The sequence below is a fragment of the Lissotriton helveticus genome, chromosome 1_1, assembly GCF_964261635.1.
Source record: "Lissotriton helveticus chromosome 1_1, aLisHel1.1, whole genome shotgun sequence".
Taxonomy (NCBI): domain Eukaryota; kingdom Metazoa; phylum Chordata; class Amphibia; order Caudata; family Salamandridae; genus Lissotriton; species Lissotriton helveticus.
Window position 1 is genome coordinate 1,630,369,561 of NC_136057.1, and position 18,663 is coordinate 1,630,388,223.

Genomic DNA, 18,663 nt, shown 5'->3' on the forward strand with positions numbered 1-18,663 from the left:
TCCCAATGTTATCCTATGCGAGGGGTAGGCCTCACAGTAGTGAGTAACACATTTGGGAGTTATTCATTGGATGACATGTAAAAGTTAAAAGTACATGGCCTACCTTTTAATTACACAGCAACCTTCCCTGTGGGCTACCTAGGGCCTACCTTAGGGGTGACATATGTAATAAAAGGGGAGTTTAAGGCTTGGGAAGGAGGTTTAAATACCAAGTCATCATAGCAGTGTGACACTGCAATCAGGCTGCAAAGGCAGACCTGGGACATGTTTTAAGGTGCTACTTAAGTGGGTGTCACAATACGTGCTGCAGGCCCACTGGTTGCATTTAATATACTGGTCCTGGGTATGTGGTATACCACTCTAGAAAGGACTTGTACGTAAAGTAAATATGCCAATTAGGTGTATGCCACTCAAACCATGTATTGGGGGGGGGGCACAAGCACTTTAGCACTGGTTAGTAGTGGTAAAGAGTCCTACCGCAAATAAAAATGAATTCAGCAAAAAGTAGGAGGAAAAAAAGGCAAAACGGTTTGGGCTGACCCTGCAGAGACGGCCAGGACTAGCAGATGCTTTCGAGTAAAACCTTGTTAAACTGTCATAAACAACACTTCTAAATAAAGCATTCTTGAACATGAACCATGTGTCTGTCTTTTTCTAACCTTCCGTAGGCCACAACTTATATCCATAAACGTAGCCCCTAGAGGATGCTGCACTTCCAGCTGTAGAGCACATGCTCCAGCCTGCAGAGTGCTTGGAAACCTAAACCAATCTCAGAGGCGTTATCCAATCGGTCGACCCCTTGGTTGACCTTCCAGACTTGGGATCAGCACTTTGTTGAAAAATCTTTTTGGTGTCTTTGGGGCATCTGTGGAGCTTCTGGAGTTCGCCTATGCCCTCTTTTTCATGTTGGTAGCGGCCCCACTGTCCTCGGGCCACCAAAAGCAGAAGAAATTGTTTCATCAATATCAGGCCCTGTAGGGAATTATGGAGTGCTCCTTCCCAGGAGCTTGAATAAGTGATGAGCATCTCTGGCCGCTCATTTCTTCTGTACCTTACATCCTTGCACCACACCATATTTTTTTCTTTTTGTTTCTCTTTATTTATCTCTGGGGTGCCTGGCCCAACTCACCGAAGCCAGCAGCTGTTTCTTCCTCTGCCCAGTCCCCTCATTGCTGGTGGACGCCAAGTTCCCCCAGACACAGGGAGCAGGGGAGGCCCACTAAGTCCTGGGAGGTGCAGCAGCACTTCCCCGCCTTCTGGGCCGCTTCTGAGGGGGGGCGCGATGGTGCTCTCCACGCCCAACAGTCATCGGGCCTGGAGTTGGGATTCTGGGCCCCTTCCTTGACTTTGCGGGAGCGCAACAATTCTCCTGCCTTCCTCTTACTGGTGGGGGACCTGGTATTGGAGATCCTGGGCCCCATAGATAACATCAGGCCCAGGTATTGGGACCCCTGGCCCTTTCAGCTCTGGAGAGCGGGCCCCATGCATGCCCTCTCCCAGAATTTGCAAAATTAAAGTCTCCTTGCAGCTAGCCCCAGGCCCTGGCCCACCCCTGGTGCATTTAGCAGTTGGGCATCGGTGCTCCCCACTCTCTATGATCGTGCTATGGGGTGAAAGTTAAAATCCTTTGCCTTCCTATATATCCAGCCACTTAGGGCTGTTTTACATGCTTTTGGCCTCAACTTGCTCCTGGCGGTGAGCCTTAGCCTCCTGTAACACTTTCCTCAGGCCTCCGGGGAGGCAAACTGTGCAGGAAGCTGGTTCCATTTACTCCCTGCACCTTTCGCCTCTGGTGCAGAAGTTCAGTTCTTCTCCAAACTAATCCCTATGAGGTGTAAGTGGATAAGCGTTAAGGGGATAAGCTTTCATGTTCCAGGGAAGTGCCCCACTGGTCCAGAGGTCAACTGCAGTCTGAGTCCTCAGTCCAGAAGGCTATCAGGGGCTTCCTCCTTCCAGTTGCCCATAGCTGCTGCCTCCAATCCAGTGTCCAGCAGAAACACACAACCAAGAAAGAGCTCTCCTCCATTGTGCAAGAACTTTTAAGAGGGGGCGGATAGTTCTAGAAGTGAGGCATGTCTGGCCTATCTTGTGGAGCCACATCTCCTTTCTGCCGTTTTCCCAACCACTCTGCACATCATGCTGGGACAGTTCACCCAGGAGTCACTAGTTACATCTCCTCTGGGGCCCTCAGCTCCACCCCTTGCTGACTTCACTGCCAGTACCTTTCCCACCAAATCTTCCAAGAAGACCCCTCTCCTGTGTTGGCTCCAGAGGTCTGGGCGCCCTCCTTTGTTCAGTGGGCTTGGGCTGGCCCACCCCGTTTACAGTGTGACAATTAATTGATTGATGCAGATTCTTCATTCTCACCCCTTTCCTTCTCAGGAGCTGAGTGAAGCTCTGCTAATTGCTCTCTCTGTGTGGGAAGGCCGTTGATCCAGCTGTTTGTGAGAAATGCAATTAACATGGCACAGCAGGGTGACAAACTACTTGCGTTCTAATCCTGAGCTGAAGCAGAAAAAGATGACAATCTTAGTTGGCCCATACATTGTACAGAACTCAGAGATTTGGGGTTGACCCTTTTTAACATGTTGTGGTAAATAAATAATTAAATACCGGATCTATTTTTCAGGATATACAATAACAGATAGCTCAATAAATAAGAGTCAAGAGTTGAGGTAGCTGGAGTTTGCAGGTTTTAATACAGCATAAAGGACAGCAACAGGACAACCTGCACGGGAATAGGATGGCAGCTGCCGGGGGGCAGGATCGGGACAACAGCTAGCTTTTAATAACAGTGCACAAGTATATATAGTTAAACAAAATACATAGCATTCAGTACAGTAGGCGTAGCAGTAGGCGGGGCTTGTAGCAGTCGCGAAAGATAAGGCATAAAGTGGGTGTAACAAGAGGTGTGAACAGGGCGTATACATAGACATGTGATGTAAACGTAACAGAATATGTCATAAATGGGGCGGAAACATGGAGGGGGCTACCTAAGGAGCCGGGACCTCTGACCTAGTGGTGCGCGCAAGCTGGCAATGACGTGTTACCAGGAGGAGCTGGGGGCTATGACTTCTGCACTAGAAGAGGAGACGAAAGTCTGGAGAGTCAGAGCGACATGTACCTAAACACTATCTAGTATCTGATGTTTAGAGAACATGTTGATAGAATCCAAAAGTTATCAGGGCAAAGGCTAACAGACTCTAAGACTGGTGCATGCATTATTCTACATGTAGTGCGTGTTGAGGAATATTAAATGACCATTAATACAGTATTTCTCTCACATGGAGACGTAAAGGCTAGACGATGACTGAAACTATTGATGCGATTCAGTAGCTTAGGAATGCAGAGAAGGAGAGCTGAACTGATAACTAGAATCATAACATACTCTTGGCAGACTAGCAGGCAGAGCCAGGCCGAGCCGGGCACTGTGAGGCAGGAAGTAAGTGAAGGGTCAGGAATACAGGTGGGGGCTGTATCGCTCCTCAGCGAGGGTTCAGGAGACAGGAGCTGAATCTGGTGTCCGGGCCCTTTTGAGGCCTAGAAACGGGGACTTTTACTGAATTAACGTGCACACTGTGAAACGTGGCAACATAGCTTTACATAGGCCTAATACTCGTTGCTTTCACGAGAACTAGAAACTTGGCATACTAAAATTGGACACAACTAGAATTGCGTCTTTAATCGATCATAAGGGAATACATATGCATATTAATCATGCACATATAACATAAGATGGGGAACACGTAGGGACACAGAACATGGCAAAATTTACTTTTCCACATTCCCTCCTTGTCACTACGTTTCCATCAGGAAACATCAATATTCATGATACCATCTATCATTTCATACAGTATCATTTGCTCGTCTCGAATTGTCTTGGAACGGGACTGCGGACTAGGACTTGGAATACAGGATGTAGCACAAATGCCGCAAATCGCAGGGCCACATTGTATACAGAGACAGCAACTGAATATGATCATTACTGCAATACCTAGAAATGACAATACTTTCCATCCCCAGGCAGATATGATACTCCAGAGCCAACCGGACCATGTCCAGGTGCCTGGATTCTGGTGTAACTGATGGGCAATTTTATGAAGTCTGGTTATAGCTGAATAAACAGACGGCGCGTTATTAGGAATGAAAATGCAGCAACTAGATCCGATGACTCTACATGCTCCACCTCTATCGGCCAGTATGACGTCAAGAACGAGACGATTTTGGAGCACAACAAATCTCATAGCAGATTGCTCTTCGGTTAAGTTACCTAGAGCAGAAGTAGTCTCATTCACTACTGCTTCAAGGGTTCTGGTTAACCTACGGATTAGCTTACTATTCTGGACAGGGCCTATAAAGAAGAAGAATCCTTTATTGAAATCTTGATACTGTTCTAGAGCAGTTTCAGTTTGGTCGACAATTGGGGACTCGATCTCCCTTCTATGTCTAATGTGTACTAGATGTGTGTTTCTGTGATAATCAGATGGGGCTAGGAAAACTGGTGGCAGTAGGAAGGCAATGTAACATGTTCCATCCCAATCGAGGGGCAGACGAACATTTGCGGTCTGACCACAAACAAAATATGAATGACGTGAGGCTTTGAAAATAGATTTCCCACTGTCACTATACTCGACAGTAGTAGTACAATCACTATGTCCTACATGTACGGAACCATTATTTCTGACACATAATTCGCCTTTGACTGGTAGTACTGAAATAGCAGGTAAGTCTGGAGTAGTATCAGACTGAACATTCAGGACCATGAAATTCGAAGAATAGTTACCTAAATTATAAACTTCATTTTCTAGATCTAACCATGTTCTATGGGGGAGACCTTGCTTGTCTGGAAAACATGTTCTATTCAGAAGGGACATATCATTTGAAGATGACGTTAACGTGGACCATGCTCCACACGAACCATTATGTGAAAACGGATAAGGAAAGAGTGGCAGAACTCCCTTCGGTGTCTGGAAAGGGGGGAGTCGACCACACACCCAACAATTGGTAGCATTGCTGGTCTGGTGTGAATAGTGTAACATACGGATAAACGTGTTATTTCTCATAGCAAGACGATAGGATAGCTCGTGAGGAGGCAGATCACTAAATGTGTGCTCTACTGTAGCATTAGAAAACTTATTTACATGAGAAATTGGAAAACATAAATGCAATGCATAACTTGTGCAGGTAACCATCAAACTCAAAAATAGAAGAAAACATAGAATAACGATACATCTGATAGAGTTTTGACTAACTCTCTCACTATGGGGGTCTATCTCATACATGTCAGAAACCTGTCTAACCGCTTCACCCGAGGGGGACTTAGACAATTAAACTGGCTGACTTATTTTACTAGACCGGAGCTTCTTTTTATACTCCTGCTGCGGAGTTTCCTCTAACAGGGGAGGCTTGGAATCAAAGTCTGTAGCGGGACAGTCCTTAAGAATAGGGCAGTTTTTAAAGTTCTGGCAGTCCTTAAAAATGGAACAGTCCAATGTTTTTATGCGACATCCATGGAATTTCTTGACGTGAGACAGGTGCACCCAGCCCTTGCGGCCTTCTAGCTTCACGGCCGTGCGGGTGGTCAGAAGGACAAGTTGAGGTTGTTTCCAGCGGGGCTCCAGCGGACTTGAACGATCAAAATTCCGGACAAGCACTAGACATCCTGGAACGATTTCATGCGGTTTCACCTCGGTATTGTCTGGAAATGCGGCGGCAACCTGTGAACGACAAGAGTGTAGGGCAGACATCAAGGAAGCTAGGTAATCTGTCAGCATATTACTGGAAACATCTGTAATACTTCGGGGTCTAGGTGTACCCCACATGATCGGGGGGCGGCCGAATACGACCTCATAAGGGGACAGACCTGATCTGGAATGTGCGACCATGCGCATATAAAACAAGGCGACCGGCAGAGCTACTAGCCAGTCTACACCTTTCTCTTTACAGACTTTGGCGATGCGGATTTTCAATGTCTGGTTATGTCTCTCTACGAGACCTGCTGCTTCAGGATGGCGTACACAATAAAACTTCCACTGGTACCCTAACAGAAGGGAAACATGCTTCATTAACTCTGATGAGAATGGCTGGCCGTTGTCTGAATACACGACCCTAGGGAGTCCATAACGGGGGAAAAATTCACGAACCAGCTGCTTGGCAGTGGTCGCGGCTGTGTAATCTGGAACTGGATATGCCTCTGTCCACCTGGACAAAGCGCATACAACTACAAGGACATACTTGAAACCTCGACATCGCTCCATCTGAATATAATCCATCTGGAGGACTTCAAAAGGGTGGTCAGGAGGCTGGAATCCACCTTGTTCCACCGGGACACTTTTACCTGGATTGAACTGACAACATATCATACAGGTACGGACTTTCTGCTTGGCTGCAGCTCGTAAATGCTTGTTGAACCAAAGGTTCTGGATACTGTCTAACATAGCTTTTTCTCCTAGGTGTGCTGGACTATGTGCGGTATTAATAATGACTTGAACCATAGAGTCGGGGGGAAACCATGTGGCTTTTCCCTTCGTCACCCATCCCTGATCTGTCTGGACCCCTCCTTGTTCGGACCATTTCTTGATTTCATCAGGAGTAGCATGTAACTGGATATCTATGACATCTTGAGTGGGGTCCTTAACTGTCATACATGTAGTCGGATCTGGAGTGTGTGTCTGTGTCTTGTTAACTGGAATGTCTGGAGTCTGAGCTGTAAGTTTGGCTGTTCGATCTGCTAGATCGTTACCCTAGGAAATGATGTCAGTAACTTTCGTATGTGCTTTGCACTTCATGATAGCGATAGCTGTCGGTAAATGTATTGCTTCTAACAGAGCTTGAATGAGGAGACCATGCTGAATCTTGGTTCCATGAGAAGTCATAAAACCTCTTTCTTGCCAGAGCACTCCAAAGTCGTGTACGACTCCGAATGCGTAACGTGAATCTGTATATATATTTACTTTCAGGTTCTTGGCACGTATGCAGGCTTGGGTCAGAGCGATGAGCTCTGCTGCTTGGGCAGACAGGGTGTCAATACGGTGTGTCTCTATAACTTCAGTGTCAGTAGTCACTGCATACGCGGCTACTAGTTCTCCTGTACTAGTTCTCATACATGAACCATCCACATAAAGTGTCAGGTCGGGATTAGGTAATGCAATGTCTGTCAGGTCTTGTCTTGGCTTAGTCATAGTGTTAACAACTTCCACACAGTCTTGTGTGGCCGGATTTGAAGTAACTGACGGTAACAGTGTAGCAGGATTTAGAACGTTGCAGCGTCTGATTTCTATGTGTGGCTGGAACAGTGTCAGTTCATAACCTGTTAAACGTGCAATTGTCAAGTGCTGAGTCTGTGTTCGGTTTAAAAGAACTTCCACGGAGTGTGGAACTTGTACTGTCAGGGAGTGTCCTAACACTATGGAATCACTTTGTCTGATAGCTAGTGCTGTGGCTGCAACTGACTTGAGGCACGCAGGCAGAGCCTGGGCTACTGGATCTAATGTGCTAGAATAATAAGCACAGGGCTTGTATTGTCCTGCTTGATCTTGTGTGAGAACAGATAATGCAGTACCATTACGTTCTGTGACAAAAAGTATAAAAGGCTTACTGTAGTTCGGTGTAGCTAGAACAGGTGCTTGACATAAGGCTTTCTTTAATTCATTAAAAGCAAGTGTATGTTCAGATGTCCAAGGGAGGACAGTCGATACGGCTGCCTCCTGTGTCGTTAACTGTATCAGTGGCTTTGCTAGAAATGCATACTGAGGAATCCATTGTCTGCAGTAAGAAGTAAGGCCAATAAAAGCTCGTACCTCCTTCTGTGTCTTGGGCTGTGGAAGACTCGCTATTAACTGGATACAGTCAGGTGTCAACTGCCTACCCCTCTTGGACAGTAACTGGCCTAAATAGATCACTTGCTGGACACAGAATTGAAGCTTCGAAGGGGACACCTTGTGCCCCATCTCGGCTAGGAAATACAGAACTGTAAGTGACGCACGCTCGCAGTCACGTTCAGAACGGGCTGTGATCAGTAGATCATCGACATACTGGAGCAGGGCAGTGTCAGTTGGCATGTGAATATTGTCTAGTTGTCTTTTAAGTGCTTGACTGTAAATACTAGGACTTTCTGTGAAACCTTGAGGAGCTCGTGTAAATTTATAGCTCCTTCCATTTAAACAGAAACCGAAAAGGAACTGGCTGTCTGGATGAATGGGGACACTGAAAAATGCGTTCTTGAGGTCTATGACAGTGAAAAATGTGGCTTCAGAATCAATGGCTGTCAATAGGGAAGAAATATCTGGAACAACTGGGTACTGGGGAATGATACATTTATTAAGTTCTCGAAGATCAATCACTAATCGATATACTGGAGGTGCATTTGGATCAGTACGTTTCATGACTGGAATGATAGGAGAATTACATACATTGGAGTCAGTTTCTACAACCACTCCTTGAGCAATGAGCTCGTCAATAATTTTGGATAAGGCTGCTACAGCCTCAGGTGGCAATCTGTACTGCCTGATTCGTGGCAAAACAATACCTGGTTTGAGAGTCACACGATGGGGTGTGATTTGCATAAAACCAACATCAGTTGGACCTTGCGCCCATAGATGCTGCGGAACATTCAGTAATCTTGGATCAAAATCACGTAACACATAGTGACCCTTAAAGTCACGTAAAAACAAACGTATTCCTTCTGGGGAGCAGCAAATAACTGCACCTAATTCTTTCAATGTCTTAATGCCTAACAAATTTTCTGGACATGATTTCGTAAGTAACAGGTCAGTAGTTCGGGACAATGGACCTACTTCTAGAGTAACTGGCTTGGAAATCTCGTTAACTATTGGCTTTCCTGAAAATCCAAGGGAAACATTTCTAGAGCCTGAGAGCGGAGCCCCTGGAACCTCGTCATGACTGATAGTAGTCCTACTTGCCCCTGTATCAATCAGAAACTTTCTGTCTTTCCCTAATACTTGACTATGAACATAGGGACCCTCCTGATCTACAGGTATCTCGATGAGAGGCAAGCCTACCTCCCTCTCTAGGCTGTTTCATGAATACGGCTGGTACTCTGGATACTCGGACTGGGCATACTGGTACATCTGCTGTGTAACATGCTGTGTTGCAGCAATAGGCTGCGGTACTGTAACTGTCTGTGGTGCATTCTGTGGTAACTGGGGAGTCTGTGAAACTTGTTCTTGTCTAGGCGGACGTGGTCTTTCTTTAGTCTTACCGGTAGCTATGTTGTGTTTCAGAACTGCACACTCGTTTATAAAATGACCTGGCTGTTTACAATAATTGCAGGTCCCTTTAACAGGAACTGCAGGATGACTGGCTTGATTCGGACCCCTCTTCTGACTGTCTTGGGGAACAGATTGTGCAACTAATACTTTCATTTTCGTGTCTTTCATACGTTTCCTTTCGTGTTCTTGCTCTTCTCTGATTCTATTCTGATGATACTGAAGCATCTGTAGCATTTGGGACGGAGTATTAGCTTGCCAGGTACTTTCGACTTTCAGAACTCGATTTTTAACTTGTGGACTTGAATTCTCGACTAGTTTAGTAACAAAAAGATGAGGGTATGACTCACTACTCGTCTTCAAACCACTGTTGATACTAAAACATTTCTCAAATCTAGAATAAAAATCACTAGTATCCTCGTCTGGTTTCTGTTTACATGCTGAGATTGCATCCCAGTCTTCCTTTTTTGTGGCTAGTAATCTTGGCAGAACTTGTATTAACAGTTCAGGTAATTCTTTACATTCATCTCCTTGACCGGTACCTGGTACACGTGTATTTTCTTCAGCTTCTAGAGCTGCCCAATCTATCTTTTTCTCTCCCACCTCCCATTCTTTTTCCTTGAGTTTTTCATATATGCCCGCGGGCAACAGGACCTTTAACATTTTAATTATATCTGGATACGTGTATTCTCCCATACGGAGCATGTCTTTTAATTCACGGTGGAACCCTGCTGGATCTTTGTCGTGACAGGGAATTAACTTTTTCATCTCTAAGAGTTCCATCTTTGTAATCGGGGTGTAAACAAATACTCGTTGCATTTCACCACCCGCTGTCCTAACTGGATGCACTTCTCGTAACGGATGCTGTCTATCTATGTAAAATGGTTTACTTTCTGGAGGTGAGACGTGAACAAAATGCGGGTTCAGAAACGTTCTATATTTGTGGCGCTGTTCTAGAATGACACTAATTAAATCGGTACCTAAACCTTTCCATTTATACTGGAGTAACTCGTTCAGGACATCATGCAACGGACCTGGATCAGAATGCTGACCCTCATACAGTGTAATGAGGTGCTGGATCATATACATACCCACCAGTCGCTGCTCGGCTGGGGGCAGTTTCAGAAACATTTGTGCCACTATTTCGTCTGGAAAAGTGGTAGAATCAGTAGCCCATCGGACTGCTGATCGGGTTAGTTCTTGTTCATGCATAGTACTAAGTTCACTATAACCGATTCGTGATTTCAGAATGTGATCGGTGGCTTGAAATACTTGCTCTAGAGAACCTTGTTCTGGTTCTGGATGATGGAAAACTTTCTTGCGTTCTAGGCGTGAATGTCGGTCTGGAAATCTAGATTTACCTACATACGCTATTCTGGCGGTATTCTCGTCTTCTACTTCTTCAGTATCTGAGTTACTTTCTTTCTCGCTTACTAGTGCTTCTTTGCGTTGTTCGTGTAACCTTATTATTTCTTTGCGTATTTTCTTGTACATACTCTCTATACTACTGATGGTCCTGTGTTTACCCTCGGCTATATTATCACTCCACCTTGTCAGAACTTTCATTTCGGTCGGATCTTTAGTCGGACAATCTTGTTCCCTTACTAGACAATTTATTAAAAACTTTAATAGCATGAGCTGGGTCTCAGCTTTCCTTAGAGACATGATTTCGCCAATACTTTCTGGATCATCCCCTGTACGGATGAAACGATATATTCTGTCTAGATCTTCTTTCATATTCGGTAAGGTGTCCAAATACTCGGTCACCCGTCTTACACGCAATGAATATATAACCATATTATCATCGCCTGGGACTGGATCATAACGGCATTCGGTAAGAGCTCGTCTGATATCTGCAACGGACTGATGTTTGGGCGTGCGCTGTAACGCACGTTCATGTAACTCGACTGACGTTATACGTTTGTGTGGCGGCGGGGTACCCGGGGGTCCTCCTCCCGCGGCCCCTAAACTGGAATCGTCGACTGATACTCTTCGTGCTGGCAGAGTCATCAGTGTAGCGGGTACTTGTAATGTAGGCTGGACCGGGGGTACCGTAACAGGTGCTGTAACAGGTGCCCCGGTGACTGGAGGAGCCGGATTTACATTATTTACAGGAGCTGGCGGAACAGGATTGGCATATTCTGGGACTGTGTCGTCCAAATAGGACGAGAGAAAAATATCAGCTGCGGTCGGTTTGTGACGTAGCTTGGTCGGAACTAATGGTGGCGGAAAATTACTAGATGCCTCCGGGGTTGCTTTTGGCAAGCCCTCGGCAAGAAGAGGGTACATACCCTTAATAAGGGCATTCCTCTGTCTGTCTGACTGTTCGGTTTTAACTCGTTCACCTATTTCGATTAATTCCCTTTCTTGGGCTCTTTCTGAGGATTCTCTACTTAATTCTGACTTTCTGATTTCTTTTTCGGTTCTTTTATGAGATTCTTTGCGCCATAACTCGATGGCATCTTTCTGTGACTGTCTGGCTTTCTTTTTCCATAATACTTCTTCTACTCGCATGATGCACTCGGCATCCCATGTGCCTGATACAGGCCATCTATATTTCTCTTCTAGATCTTTAGTATACTCGACCCATAAGTCTAGATATAATATGGCACTTATGCCGTGCTTATGATACATAAAATTACCTGGACTGTCCCTAGGCGGGACAGGAACTGCTTCCTCGAGCAGACCTTTTCTAGTTCTCAACTGACGTAACTTGGAGAACAGAGGCATGACGTAAACTGGGATCTGGACACAATACAATACACAATGAACACGATAATGACTTGAGACTGATCACTCATACCACGACATTGAAAACACATGAAATAACATTAAAATAACAGTTCGGACAGAAACATTACCTGGAATACTTGAGAACAGAAACACATGAATTTCTCGAGAACAGAACTTACTAGAATTACTAGATGCACTGCTGAAACAGTACGAAACATACCGGTCTCATAAAGAGACACGTCAGGACCCGCATCCACCTAGGTGGACACTTCGTGTTGGATTTGCGTACCCAAACCCACGGACCAGAGACAAATTAATTGACCCTGTCTAGATACTACCCCAGCAACGGTACTCACCGGGCAGCAAGAACGGAAGGCCTCGGACTGGACTGGACTGCTACGACGACGGACTACGAACTTCGGACTTCAGTTACGGGTGGGCCTCCGGATACCTCGGACCTTGGACTCTCGGCTTGGGCTCTGGTCGGGACTCGCCGCGTTCCTCCACCGCCTCGTCTGGATGCTGGACCGCAACCTCCGTCTCCTCCGTGTGCCTGAGGGATACTTGAAGCAGAAATATCTGCACGTGCACGGTATGGTTCCGTCACGGCTGCAGAGGGTCAGGGGGCTGGCGTGGCTTCTCCGGCGCGTGGGGAAAGGGCAAGTCCCTGTTCGGGCGCCATTATGTGGTAAATAAATAATTAAATACCGGATCTATTTTTCAGGATATACAATAACAGATAGCTCAATAAATAAGAGTCAAGAGTCGAGGTAGCTGGAGTTTGCAGGTTTTAATACAGCATAAAGGACAGCAACAGGACAACCTGCACGGGAATAGGATGGCAGCTGCCGGGGGGCAGGATCGGGACAACAGCTAGCTTTTAATAACAGTGCACAAGTATATATAGTTAAACAAAATACATAGCATTCAGTACAGTAGGCGTAGCAGTAGGCGGGGCTTGTAGCAGTCGCGAAAGATAAGGCATAAAGTGGGTGTAACAAGAGGTGTGAACAGGGCGTATACATAGACATGTGATGTAAACGTAACAGAATATGTCATAAATGGGGCGGAAACATGGAGGGGGCTACCTAAGGAGCCGGGACCTCTGACCTAGTGGTGCGCGCAAGCTGGCAATGACGTGTTACCAGGAGGAGCTGGGGGCTATGACTTCTGCACTAGAAGAGGAGACGAAAGTCTGGAGAGTCAGAGCGACATGTACCTAAACACTATCTAGTATCTGATGTTTAGAGAACATGTTGATAGAATCCAAAAGTTATCAGGGCAAAGGCTAACAGACTCTAAGACTGGTGCATGCATTATTCTACATGTAGTGCGTGTTGAGGAATATTAAATGACCATTAATACAGTATTTCTCTCACATGGAGACGTAAAGGCTAGACGATGACTGAAACTATTGATGCGATTCAGTAGCTTAGGAATGCAGAGAAGGAGAGCTGAACTGATAACTAGAATCATAACATACTCTTGGCAGACTAGCAGGCAGAGCCAGGCCGAGCCGGGCACTGTGAGGCAGGAAGTAAGTGAAGGGTCAGGGATACAGGTGGGGGCTGTATCGCTCCTCAGCGAGGGTTCAGGAGACAGGAGCTGAATCTGGTGTCCGGGCCCTTTTGAGGCCTAGAAACGGGGACTTTTACTGAATTAACGTGCACACTGTGAAACGTGGCAACATAGCTTTACATAGGCCTAATACTCGTTGCTTTCACGAGAACTAGAAACTTGGCATACTAAAATTGGACACAACTAGAATTGCGTCTTTAATCGATCATAAGGGAATACATATGCATATTAATCATGCACATATAACATAAGATGGGGAACACGTAGGGACACAGAACATGGCAAAATTTACTTTTCCACAATGTCACTGATCTCTGCAGACCAAAGGGAAGCCGAACTGCACTCTAAGGCACTCTTTTCCATAGGTATATAATGGAGAGTCACTGCAGAGAAGACAGTAAACCACACTGACTTTCCCTATGGGTGTACACTAACATTATGTTGCTTACTCCAGGTCAAATGCTTCACAGTCCCCTCTGCACCAGGCTACCTGTGTACAGTCACAGGGCTACGCACAACATGAGTCTCACACACATAGTCCTCGCACGTGGGCACACACATTCATGATTAACTAGCCAAGTGCCCCTACCCATGCTGTGTCGCAGTGGCCTTATCTTAAAAGGTGAACACTGGTGGGAAGTACGCTCAGTCCATTCGTTGTATGTTTAACATGGGTGAGTTACCAGCTGTGAGGCTAACTCACAGTAAAAAAACAAGCATTTGCAATGCAATCACTCTCGCCTTTGGGACCTTATATGTATTTAGCTATGCAGTACATTAGCTTGGGTGCTGAAACATCTACTGCTCTTTAACATGGAGGGAAAGTAAGCACCAAACTGTGTGACACACCAGCTATGGGACACATGGAGAGAAACATTGCCTTTCAGCGGGAAATGGTATAGTCCAACGCCCTGTTTTTTCATATAAAATCAGGGCCTTTTAGTGGTTATATCGGACAAGATTTTAAAAAATATTATTGTTTACGGGTGCCCGTGGAAGACAACTTCTATGGACTGGAATTTAGAGAATGCTAAAGTGATTCTGGTAATTTACTGACCTCTGCTGGTCGTTTTCGATCAAAAAAGTTAAATAGGGGAAGTTGCCAGAAAAATTAAAAAAAGAAAGTCTCTCAGCAGTAAGCAATTCTGGTACTTTACTGACCTCTGCTGGTCGTTTTCTATCAAAACAGTTAAATAGAGTCAGTAGAAAAGAAACAAAAATCCCAAAGCGGAAGCAGACAAGTCCTAGGGCTGATCTCCAGAACCCACAAAGTACATACACATATAAGTATATATTAAGTATATACTTAAGTATATACAAGAGGTCTTGAATGCTCGACCTAAAAAGGTCAAAAATCAAGTGATCATAAAGCAAAAAATCTGGGTGGATTAGATGGCCAGATTAGATGGGCATTGAGTATATTCTTTGGAGCAGAAATGTTTTTTCTCATTAGCAAGAGGATAAAATGTCCTTTTGTTCCTTGGAACACAGAATGTAGCTTGACTGATTTTGGTAGGTGAGCTTACTTGCAAGAGGGTGGCCACTGCTTCTGCACGTCCCTGCCAAAAAATGAAAAAAGTATAACTGACAGTCTAACACTGTCAAATGAACATGACATCAAAACATGACACATTAAAGTATAGGTAATTGTCATGACTGTATTGTGTTGTAACTTAGTTTATCTATAGTATTTTATTACATGTTATTGAGGCAATTAACCTATGGAATGGTCATAGGGATAATATACTCCTTCAACAGTGCCTGGTTGGTTTATGGTAGGGTTCTCCAATATCGGTCCATGAGGGCGGGATCCATGCCAGTGTTTTAAGATAATGACATTTATCAAAAGGTGAATATGCTAAAAATCTGGCATGGATCCGGCCCTCCTGGAATGACATTGAGAACCCTGGTTTAAAGTGTTGGTCAAAGTGGTATTTATATTGTTGCATCATAAGAGGACTCAAAAGACATTACACTGCAGTATGGTTTAGTAACATCATTGTAAGCTAACATGATATAGCAGTATATCGCATAATCAGTCCTCATAAATGACCACTTGGTTCTGTTCAATTAAAATAAAATTAACAGCAAGGGACCTGAGTTTATATACTTTAAACACCGCAAATGAAACAAACAACGTTTAATGTTATTCACTTATTACTTTAGCCTTTTAGTTGGAGAGGCTAGAGACGGCAGGTAGGCTATGACTTTTTGGATCTAGCTTAACAGCACAGCTGTCTGCTTGACCAATTGTTACTAATTATTTAAAGTAGACAGCGAGTGAACGTAGGCTACGCCCTAGTATTACTTTCTCTTCTCATGATGTTTCTCTTTTTAGTCTATTTGTGGTATCATTCTTTCTCCTATGGAGCACTTGGGTTACTGTGTATGAGGTACTATTCTGTATCTCTAGAGTGAAATGGCCATCGCGATTTTCGATTTTGCCTCATAGAGGAATTGCATGTTGAAAATAATATTTTTTTTGTTTTGTTTTTTACTACAGCAGTCTTTTTTAATAAATTAGGCACACTCAAAATGCAGGCCAGTTCTTTTAGCGTCCCAATGCATGTTTCATTCTGGCTAGTAGATTGAATTGAGCACTTCGGTCTAGGTGATTGGTTAAGACAGTTGCTTCCATGCACTTTAAGGTATGAATAATCAAAAGTAAACATAACAAACTTAATGCATTCTTTCCAACTGGATGCATGAGCTGCTTACCCTTAAAAGACTTCTCTAGATTGATAGTCGCACTTTACAAAACCCCACACACAAATAAAGTGTTTCCTCTATTTTCTTGATCATGTTCTCGTTTTCCTAATTGTGAGTCTGGATTGTGTTTTCACTCAGTTGATCGCATCTCCTACTCTATTAGGAATTGGTGCGGTGTGACATTTTATTGCACCGACTGAGACCTCCCTACCAGTCACACTCCATATTGACTTGTTGCATTTTATTTCTGTCTCAGTCAAGCAGGAGATCAACTTCCAGGACAAAGAATACCAGTTCTATCGCTTCATGGGAGTGGAGCTTCCTAAGAATGCTGTGGTCAGTAAGAGGGATTTGGAAGAGGAGCTGCAGGAGTGCCTGGCATTTCTGGCGTTGTTGGGACCAGATGCACTCCTCACCATGATACTGCGCAAAGCGTGAGTTTAGATTTTACCCCTTTTTTAACGTGACTCTGACTGCGGATTTGTAGGTTTGGCATTTTCCAAGGCCTGTTGATTTTAGTCTATCTATTTTCTATATAAATGTTATACTGAGTTACAGGGTATTTTAGTCAACCCTCTTTGCGCACTGCTCTGTTGCTGTCTAATTCACTGTTTGGGCTTGATTACCATGAAAAGTGCGGTCTCAGGACCAAGCCGACATCCGGTCAGCGTTCCCGACACCGCAATTGCAATGCAACCGCACCATGCAGTCGCATACTCCCATTTCTCTATGGGAGAATATTATACTGAGTTACAGGGTATTTTAGTCAACCCTCTTTGCGCACTGCTCTGTTGCTGTCTAATTTACTGCTTGGGCTCGATTACCATGAATGTTGCGGTCTCAGGACCAAGCCGACATCCGGTCAGCGTTCCCGACACCGCAATTGCAATGCAACTGCACCATGCAGTCGCATACTCCCATTTCTCTATGGAAGTTTGTGCTGCAGCCATAAACCGCCCCAAATTAGCACTTAGCTATCAGCTCACGCAGCCAAGCTGCAAAATGATCAATTGACTCACTGGGCTTTTGATGGTTGTGTATAAAACTGTGGCATTGCATTACTGTATTTATAGTTTTAGTGAAACAATTGTGTAAGCTTAGTTTGGCTTCCTTGAACACATCCTCTATCACTTCACCATTTCCTTCAAACACTTCAGGTAAGCACTTAAATACATGTTGACCTTCTGTGCCCAAACTTCTCATCAGAATTACCTTTTTCCGATCTGGTGAAAAATGTGGACCTCCTAAAGCTATTGTACAATTTTCAGAAATCCAGTCCTCCCCTCCCATACATAGGTAGATCGCCCTGCTGCATCAGAAAGATCGGAGGTACAGAAGTTGCTTGGCTAATATTCATGGTAACACTTGAATACAGGCAATGTACCCTGAAACACTGACAATATAAATAGCGTGGAAATCGCTGTAAATGTTGATCTGCACTTTTGTCAAATAGCGTGCAAATCTTTTATAAGATTGCTGACGTTTTTCTTTCCTTTTATATGCTTCCCAGTCCAATTTCTATGTGAATCCTCTTTCCAGAGTCTTGAAGGAGCAATTGAACTGATTGGCTGGTAATAACAGCTCAAGTCAGCGCTTCGGGTAATCAACAAGATGTTGCTTTAACTTAATTAAGAGAGAATGGCCAATAGTTGGACAGAGAAACTTGTGTGAGACAACCTGCACAAATAGCTCTGTGAGCGGCTTCTCCGAATAAACTTTGATTCAAGACTGTCTCGGTCACTTCAGCAATTAACTCAGGTGGTAGCCCCTTGGGACGTGAAAACAACAAGCTGCACAGCTGAAAGGCTGGTTAGAATTCCACTGTAACACGCTGTTCCTTAATCAAAGCTATATCAAATAAACCTCTCACCAGGCACGCAATGCCCATTGGGCTCAAAGGGCTTCAGCCCCCCCTCCCCGCCCCCCCCCCCCTACCCCGTCGTGTGTGTGAGCCTGGGCTGAGACAGCTTCCCGGGCACTCACACAGACCGGTTTTGAGCTTATCACAGCCGCACCCCAGTACTTCATAGGTTTTTAACAGACCATTTACGTGTTAACTAGGCTTTGTTGTTTCTCAGCCCTTCTGAGAGCCTCTGCATCTCCACTCTGCCTATTGGTGGAATAATTAGCGCCCCCCCCCCCCCCCAATTTTTAGTAGCCCCCACATTTTTGGTAACACACCCCTCTTGGGACGTTAAAACAACAAGCTGCACAGCTGAAAGGCTGGTTAGAATTCCACTGTGACACGCTGTACCTCGATCAAAAGCTATGTCAAATAACCCTCTCACCAGGCGCACAATGCCCATTGGGTTCAAAGGGCTTCAGCCCCCCCCCCCATCGTGTGTGTGAGCCTGGGCTGAGACAGCTTTCCTGGCACTCACACAGACAGTTTTTGAGCTTATCGCAGCCGCACCCC

General features: G+C 44.9%; 1 protein-coding gene across 2 annotated transcripts in view; it reads left to right on the forward strand.

Moving 5' to 3' along the window:
• The window catches only part of RAPGEF3 (Rap guanine nucleotide exchange factor 3), a 1,135,646-nt gene that overhangs the window by 524,100 nt on the left and 592,883 nt on the right, over positions 1-18,663 (forward strand). For both annotated transcript variants that reach the window (XM_078688545.1, XM_078688554.1), the window contains exon 6: positions 16,504-16,681. In XM_078688545.1, coding sequence (XP_078544671.1) covers positions 16,504-16,681 — 178 coding nt within the window. The remainder of the gene's footprint in view (positions 1-16,503; positions 16,682-18,663) is intronic.